Raw genomic sequence first — 9,001 nt, 5'->3', positions numbered from 1 at the left:
GATACAGAAAGTATTAGGATAAGTGAGTGATTAAGAGTAATAGCTCCTTGAGAAATTTGTCATACCAAGATTGGAATCGTATCTAGAATATGTTGAAATGAACATAAAAATGTTGTCCAATACAATTATAAAGAACACCTATAGATGTTTCATGTTCTTATCCTCTCTAAAAGGATGAGTAGATATTTCTCTTTTTTTCTTTTCTTTCTTTTTTTTTTTTTTTTTTTCTTGAGATGGAGTCTTGCTCTCTTGCCCAGGCTGGAGTGCAGTGGTGAGATCTCGACTCACTGCAAGCTCCACCTTGAATGCAAGGTTCAAGTGATTCTCCTGCATCAGCCTTGTGAGTAGCTGAGATCACAGGTGGGCACCACCACACCCAGCTAATTTTTGTATTTTTAATAGAGATGGGATTTCACCATGTTGGTCAGGCTTGTCCCAAACTCCTGACCTCGTGGTCCGCCTGCCTCAGCCTCCCCAAGTGCTGGGATTACAGGCATAAGCCACCGTGCCCAGCCTGATATTTCTAAAAATATGCATTGGTGACCTTATCTGGAAAGGGTTACTAAGCTGGCAAAAGCATTCTTCAAGCTCACTGTGTTTGTGTGCAGTTTTTAAAATGTAGACATTTAAAATGCCTAAAGAGTAATTCATTTTAAGCATCACATTGATCCAATAGGATATGATTTAAAACTTGTTTATTTTTTTCCTGGAGGAAAAGATACCATAAGAAAATGTCTTTTAATTTTGGAAATGGAAAATTATATGTACTGATCCTAAATTTTACATCACCATAGGATAATTCATGCAGATAAAGCTTTCCTGCCCTAGGAATTCACACAGATATTTTCAGACAAGCCCTGTGTGCACAATCCATGATACGTTTTTCTCTCACTTGATGTGACCTGCAGTGAGTATGCTAGTGTTCAGGAGATGGCACAGGAGGATTCGAAGAAGACTTTCTTCCCTTTTGTATACAGGGAAGTTATAGGGCGAAAATTAGAAACATTTTGCTTTAGAATCTCAATTAAATTTCTTTATAATTTATGTCTCTGCAGAGAAGCCAGGAATGGCTAAGGAAAATCACTCCTTAGCAGCTGAATTTATCCTCATAGGATATACAAATTATCCGGAGCTGAAGATGCTTCTGTTTGTGGTGTTCTCTGCCATCTATCTGGTCACCATGGTGGGGAATCTTGGTCTGGTGGCATTAATTTATGTAGAGTACCATCTTCACACACCAATGTACATCTTTCTGGGCAACCTGGCTCTGATGGATTCCTGCTGTTCCTGTGCTGTTACCCCCAAAATGTTAGAGAATTTCTTTTCTAAGGATAGAATTATTTCCCTGTATGAATGTATGGCACAATTTTATTTTCTCTGTCTTGCTGAAACCACAGACTGCTTTCTTCTGGCGGCAATGGCCTATGACCGCTATGTGGCCATATGCCACCCACTGCAGTACCACACCATGATGTCCAAGACACTCTGCATTCAGATGACCACAGGGGCCTTCATAGCTGGAAACCTGCATTCCATGATTCATGTAGGGCTTCTGATAAGGTTAACTTTCTGCAGGTCTAATAAAATTGACCACTTTTTCTGTGATATTCTTCCACTGTATAGACTCTCCTGTACTGATCCTTCTATTAACGAACTAATGATATATATCTTTTCAATACCAATTCAAATCTTTACCATTGCTACTGTCTTGATCTCTTATCTATGCATCCTTTTGACTATTTTCAAAATGAAATCCAAGGAGGGAAGAGGTAAAGCATTTTCTACCTGTGCATCCCACTTTCTCTCTGTCTCAATATTTTACATTTGTCTTCTCATGTATATTCGACCATTGGAAGAAGGAGATAAAGATATACTGGTGGCAATATTTTATACAATAGTAATCCCATTACTAAACCCTTTTATTTATAGTCTGAGAAATAAGGAGGTGATAAACGTTCTTAAAAAAATGATAAGGAATTATAACATTCTTGAACAAACTTGCTCTATAGCAAATTGATTTTTAAATTTATTAAAATGCTTTCATAAACAGGGAACACAGAAAAATTAATATGTTATTTTACACAAAATGTAAGCCTCTAAATCATTAGGCTATGTTTATTTAAAAAATATATCAATGGGAATTTCAAAATTATTTGACAAATCTTTATCCAAATTCCACAACCAGAATGAATCAGGGGAAACTCACTGGTAACTGTTATTACTACCTTTCATGACTCTCATGAAATTGTCAAAGAGTATTATCCTAAACCTCAATTAATCAACATAGCATGAAAGTTAAATGTTTAAATGTGTAGAAGAGTCTTCTTTGATTAATGTTTTCTACTTAATGGAAGACATTATATCCAATCATATGTAGAGTGTTTGAAATATGTAAAATTTCCTGGCAGAAAAGTGAAATGGTAGTTTTATTTCAGAAAACTGACCTGACAGACACATATGTATTACTTTAGAGTGGAAAAGACTAGACGCAAACTAACTGCAGTAATTTATATTTAAGGTAATGAAGTTTTATTTAGTTAAGATTCCAGGAATGAAAAAAATAAAATGAAAAGGAACACACACACACACATACACAGGCATACACAGACACAGACACACACATACACACACACAAAGAGGCTCACCCACAAAGTATTCTATTTTGTAGAATAATTAACAGCGACTTATAACAAATTGGACAGAGTAGATTAAGGTCTGCTTTAACCAGAAGTGTAATTAAGGTCCTTTTCATTCTTGAAGGCATCAACCCTGCTTTTTGCTATCTATTATAAAACTGCAGTTTACATATTAAACACTCATTAAACATTTTAAAATATATTGATAATGACGTCGTTTTATTTTTGAGTAATGGTAAACTGTACCAATATTTTATGTGTTTATTGACCATTTTTATTTTTATGAATTGTCATTTTTGCTTTGTCTGTTTTATTTCTTATTTATATCATTGTTTTCAGAGAAAAGACATCACAACTATTTGTTGCAAATAATTCCTCTGTGGGTTGATAGTGTTAGTATTTGTTTCTGACATTTATAAACATTTTAATTTAATACACTCATATCTACTTACTTTTTCCATGTTCTCTTTCATGCATTTCATCCAGAATTTCTTTTTCAATCCAAAGTCTACTATTAACCAATATCTCTTTTTCTCCTTTTCTTATTTCTCTTCTCCTTCTCCTCATTTTCCTCCTCCTTCCTTTTTCAATGTTCTAAATTTTTGCATCTTGACTCTTGATTCTTCCTGGAATTTATTTAGTATATGGCATATTAAAGGTATAACTTTATTTGGCCATTTCTCTAAAAATTATTTACAAACTAATTCAATTCAAATAAACACTCGGGAGAACTTCTTTGGGAACCTAAAAAAATGAATTTAAAATTTTTTCCTATTCTGTATTTTTCTAGAAAATAAAAAAATAGACTTTGTGTGTTATATATTAAAATATATGATAAAATTCCAATAATGATAACAGTTTGGTTTTAAATCAAGAAACAATAAACAAACCAAAAGAACAAATCAGATTGTTCAAAAGTAAGCTCCTATATAAAATAAGAAGAGCACCACAAGTAACAAGGAAATAAAGGATTGTTTAATAGCCCTGGGTCAACTGAGTAACTCTCTCTTCCATTTGTGTTAAAATTTATATCTCCTTGTCATTTAGATATATATATAGACAAAATTTATATTTCCTTCATTTTTCATAGCTTGATTTTTAACATACAGTATCCAACTGGAATTTATTTTATAATGTTATAAAGTGAAAATTAAAATTTGATTTATGGCTAACCAGTAGTCCCAGAAGCATTTATTGACAAACTCTTCATTTACTGATTCCTTATTCCTCCTTTTTGTACATTTACATTCATACATTCACCTGTACATGCATACACAGAGAGGTCTATTTCTAGCCCGTTTGTATGACAAAAACAAGACCGTTCTAGTTCCTACACTTCTGTCTCAGGAGGGAAGATGGGCATTTTAAAGGCAACCAAACTAAAAAGCTATAAGCCATAATTGGGGAAGACTCTTCTGCTTCTACCTAAAGTTGATTGTTAGGGTTATACAACATTTATACATAAAATATCTGTTCACTCTATTCTTTCTTTCTATGTGACCTCATCTTTTTTTGGCTTTTAATTTCATCAATATGAAGATGGCTCAGAATGTATATTTCCAGCTCTGATATCTGCCCTACTCTCCAGACTCATATGTGCAACTGCCTACTTCACATAATTACTTGAATGTTGCAAAGACATCTCAAATTCAACATGATGAAAGCACAAGTCTTGAATTTCCCACTAAACGTGGTCCTCCCCGGTCTTCTCCATTATGATGGTCACATCCTCTAACCAGTTGGGCAAGGCAGAAATTAAGAGAACCCCATACAACTCTCTCTCCTATCATAACCAAGCTTTCATGATATCTATCAACTTAGTTTCTGAAGTGTATCTGAAATGTGCCAAATCTCTCCACTTACACCACCTGTCCATAATTTCGTCTCTTACCTGAACAATATCAATAGCTTCAAACTCGTCTCTGTGCTCTTGCTCCTTTATATTTGTTTTTTAATATATATTTATTACACGATTTAAAAATAGTACTAAAAGGTGAATTCCAAAAACTGCAGTCTCTTGCCCACCATGACTTAGGTGTCTCATCCACAACAACCTTTCTAATTTTTTAAACGATTTCTCTGAAAATTTATCCTTATATTTCTTAGTATCAGTTTTAGTCAAATTAATCAATTTCCCATTATGGTAAATGAATATTAAGTTATTTATTAAACACCCCCCATTCCTTTCATTCTTGATGACATAACATAATTTTTTTTTTTTTTTTTTTTTTTTTGAGATGGAATGTCACTCCGTTGGCCAGGCTGGAGTGCAGTGGCATGATATCGGCTCATTGCAATCTCTGCCTCCCAGGTTCAAGCAATTCTCCTGCCTCAGTCTCCCAAGTAGCTGGGACTACAGGCACGCACCACTGTGTCCAGCTAATTTTTGTGTTTGTTTCTAGAGATGCGGGTTTCACCATGTTGACCAGGCTGGTCTTGAACTCCTGACCTTGTGATCCGCCTGCCTCAGCCTCCCAAAGTGCTGGGATTACAGGTGTGAGCCACTGTGCCCCGCCCCAACAAATTTTTTTATAATTCAATAACCACTTTTTATGAGAGACATGCAAATACAAGAACTAGTTTACCAAGCTTATATTTATTTTTCTTTACACCTGTAAATTTTTTAAAAGTTAATAAAAACTTTATATTCCTATTTGCTCATTCACATCCATTATGTATCCATCAAATTGATCAACCATATTAAATAATCATGAGTTCTTTTTTTACCCTGGAGACTTCTTTTCTGGTAGCCTCCACCCTCCTGCTCCAGTCTGGACATTTGCTCTCTAGACCCAATGTTCAGCTGTCCTACTGAGACTTTTATTTTTTGATTTCTTGTGTTAAATAACTCAGTATTCAAGCTCCCCATCTTTCTCTTAATTGTTCATTCCCTCTTTTTGCTGACTGTTCTTTGGCAATTTTTTTCCACATATGATAATAATTTGATTTCTTTAAAGTTCTACTTTATAAATATTTTTTCTTCTGAACTCTGAAGTTATGTTTCCTTTATATTCTAGCATGATCTGTTGCTTTGGAGAAATTGCATGTTATTCTGATTCCCATTCTATTGTTTACCTGGAAATATTTAGAATATTTTCTTTATCCCTGACTTTATGAAGTATCAGAATGACAAAATATTAGCAATGTTGCCATCAGTTTCTCTAGATAGTGGTGGAGTCTTGTTTCACTCGTTCTTCCCTGCTTAGCTGTCTTTTCATTTCCCTTGTCTTGTCTTCTCTCCCTCTTTTCTTTCCTCCCTTCCTCCCTCCCATTTTTTCTCTCTAAAAATTCAAAGCTTTACTTCCTTAATTAAGGCAATTCTGAGTGTACAAGACAGATACAATTTACATAGAAGGAGGAGAATAAATTACCAGTTTTCAGAATCATAAATGTTTCCCTAACGACTGTGAAAACATTAATACTTTAAAAGTTGCCATTATCAACTCAGCTTTTGTTTTCTGGAAAAGTTTTTATTTCTCCTTCATGTTTGAAGGATATTTTTACTGGACACACTATTCCAGGGTACAACTTTTTTTTCTTCAGCACTTCAAATACGTCGTGCTACTCTCTCCTGGTCCTAAGGTTTCCTCTGAAAAGTCTGTTGCCCCACCTATTGGATCTCCATTGTATGTTATTTGTTTCTTTTTGCTTGCTGCTTTTAAGGATCTTTTGTTTTAATCCTTGACCTTTGGGAATGTGATTATTCAGTGCTTTGAGGTTGTCTTGTTTGGTTTAAATCTGTGTGGTGTTCTATAACCTTCTTGTAATTAGATATTGATATTTTCCCCTAGGTTTGAGATGTTCTCTGTTATTATCCTTTTGAATAAACTATCTACCCCATCTCTTTCTCTATTCTTTTTTAAGTCAATAACTCTTAGATTTGCCCTTTTGAAGTTGTTTTCCAGATCCTGTTGGTGTACTTCATTGTTTTTACTTTTTTACTTTTCTCTCCTCTGTACATTTTTAAATGGCCTGTCTTCAAGCTCACTAATTCTTTCTTCTGCTTGATCAATTCTGCTATTAAAGGACTCTAATGCATTTTTAGCATGCCAATTGTATTTTTCAGCTTCAGAATTTCTGCTTTTTAAAAATTATTTGAATCTGTTTGTTAAATTTTTCTGATAGAATTCTGAATTCCTTCTCTGCATTATCTTGAATTTCTTTGGGTTTCCTCAACACAGCTACTTTGAATTCTCATCTGAAAGGTCACATATCTCTGTTTCTCCAGGATTGGTCCCTGGTGCCTTATTTTGTTCATTTGGTGGGGTCATGATTTCCTGGATGGTGTTTATGCTACTAGATGTTTGTCAGTGTCTGGGCATTGAAGAGTTAGGTATATTGTAGTCTTTACAAGTCTGGGCTTCTTGGTACCAGTACTCCTTGAAAAGGCTTTACAGATATCCACGAGGACATGGATGTTTTGATATAAGTTTTATCTGCTTTAGAGGACACCCTAAGCCCACTAATGCTGTGGTTCTTGCAGACTTGCAGAGATATCACCGTGATGGTCTTGGACAATATCCAGAAGAATTATCTGAATTACCAGGCAGAGACTCTTGTTCTCTTCCCTTGCTTTCCTCAAACAGATGGAGTCTCTCTCCTTCTCAGTTCTGAACTTGAAGTTGGGAATAGGGTGACACAAGAACCCCTGTGACCATCACCACTAGGACTGTGCTGAGTCAGACCTAAAGCTGGCACAGCCCTGGGTCTCAACCAAGGCCTGATGTAACAACCCCCTGGCTACCACTTTTGTTTGCTCAAGGTCCTGGGGCTCTACAATCAGCAGATGGCAGCACCAGCCAGGCCTGTTTCTTTCCCTTCAGGGTGATGAGTTCCCCTAGGCTCTTACAGAGTTTTAGAGGTGCTGGCCCTGGGAGGGTTGAGAGGTGCTGTTCAAAGGTCAGGGACTGGAGTCAACAACTTTAGAAGTCTACCTAGTATTCTGTTGTTCTGATGCTAAATTGGCACTCAGATCACAACATACAGTTCTTCTCACCCTTCCCTCCCCTTTTTAAAGGCAGAGGAGCCTCACCCTGTGGCTACCACCACCACAGGCCCATGGGGAATACTGCCAGACTACTGTTGATATTCTCTTAAGGACCAAGGGCTTTTAAGTCACCTTGTGGTAAATGCTGCTTAGCCTGGGACTCGCCCTTCTGGTCATTGGGCTCCTCTCTGGCCCAGGACAGGTCTGGAAATGCCATTCAAGAACCAAGTTCTAGAATCAGAGACCCCAAGAGTCCACTTCATGCTTTGCCCCACTGTGACCAAGCTGGCACTTAAGCTGCAAGACAAATCCCCTTACTTTTCTCTCAGCTTTTCTCAAGCAGAAAAACTCTTGCCATAGTTGCCACAGCTGGAAATGCGTTGAGTCTCACCTGAAGTCTGCAAGTCTCACAGTCTCACCCAAGGCCTTTGATGTGTACCTTTGTATCGCTGCTGGCATTTAGGCCCAACTGCGCTTCAGTTTGTTGATGATGAATGCTGCCAGGGATGGATCCTTCCTTTAAAGGCAGTGGATTCCCTTCTGGCCCAGGATGTGTCTAGGAATGTCATCCAGGAACCAGGCCCTGGAAAAAGCGTCTCATGACTCTAACCCGTGCACTAACTTGTTGTGGCTGGATTGGTATTTAAGATGCAAGACAAAGTCCCCCCTACTCTTCCCTCCCCTCTCCTCAAGTGGAAGAAAGGAATCTCTTTTAGAGCCATGAGCTGTGCTGCCTGGGGTTAGTGGAGGGGTGGTGATGTCAGCACTCCCTTATCCATCCTGACTGGTGTCTGAGCAGATTGTGTAACCCCCACCCCATTCCACTGGCTCTGGGCCAAGTTCAGCACTAGAACTTGCCTCCAAGTTTCAGTCCTTGTGGCCTAGACATCCTTTCAAGTTTATTAAGGTTCCCATAGCACTTCAGCCTTGGTGGCAAGGCCTGTGGGAACTCAAGTTCTGACCACTGGGATCCACGACTCCCCTCTGGCTAGTGCTCGTTTAAATGCTCTCTCTGTGGGCAGGCATCAGCTGAGTTGATTTGGTTTTGCTTTCTATTATAACAGGTCATCACTGAGTTCAATGCCTCCCAATAGTTTCGCTCTTCTCCCCAAGACACAACAATGTTCTCTGTACCAGGCCACTGCCTTGAGAGGGGTGTGGAGGGGGGAGGGGTCGCATTGGCACTTCAAGAGTGATTTTTCTATCTCTTCAGTGCCTCTTTCAGTGGCATGAAGTTAAAACCAGGTACTGTGTGTACTCACCTGATTTTTTGTTCTAACGAAGCTGCTTTTTTGTTAGATAGTTGTTAAATTTGTGTCCTTGGGAAAGGATGATGATCAAGGAAGCCTCTTATTCCACCATCTTGCTTCTAAATACT

At 37.5% G+C, this 9,001-nt stretch overlaps 1 protein-coding gene across 1 annotated transcript; it reads left to right on the top strand.

Annotated features, from left to right (window-relative positions):
* The first annotated feature begins 1,066 nt into the window (after positions 1-1,066).
* On the top strand, positions 1,067-2,068 carry LOC111545152 (olfactory receptor 5K4). The gene is given in 1 exon segment (XM_023216078.2): positions 1,067-2,068. A coding segment is annotated over 1 exon segment (1,002 nt).
* Positions 2,069-9,001: the final 6,933 nt, after the last annotated feature.

The sequence above is a fragment of the Piliocolobus tephrosceles genome, chromosome 2, assembly GCF_002776525.5.
Source record: "Piliocolobus tephrosceles isolate RC106 chromosome 2, ASM277652v3, whole genome shotgun sequence".
Classification (NCBI taxonomy): Eukaryota; Metazoa; Chordata; class Mammalia; order Primates; family Cercopithecidae; genus Piliocolobus; species Piliocolobus tephrosceles.
This window is presented reverse-complemented; position numbering and strand designations above follow the sequence as displayed.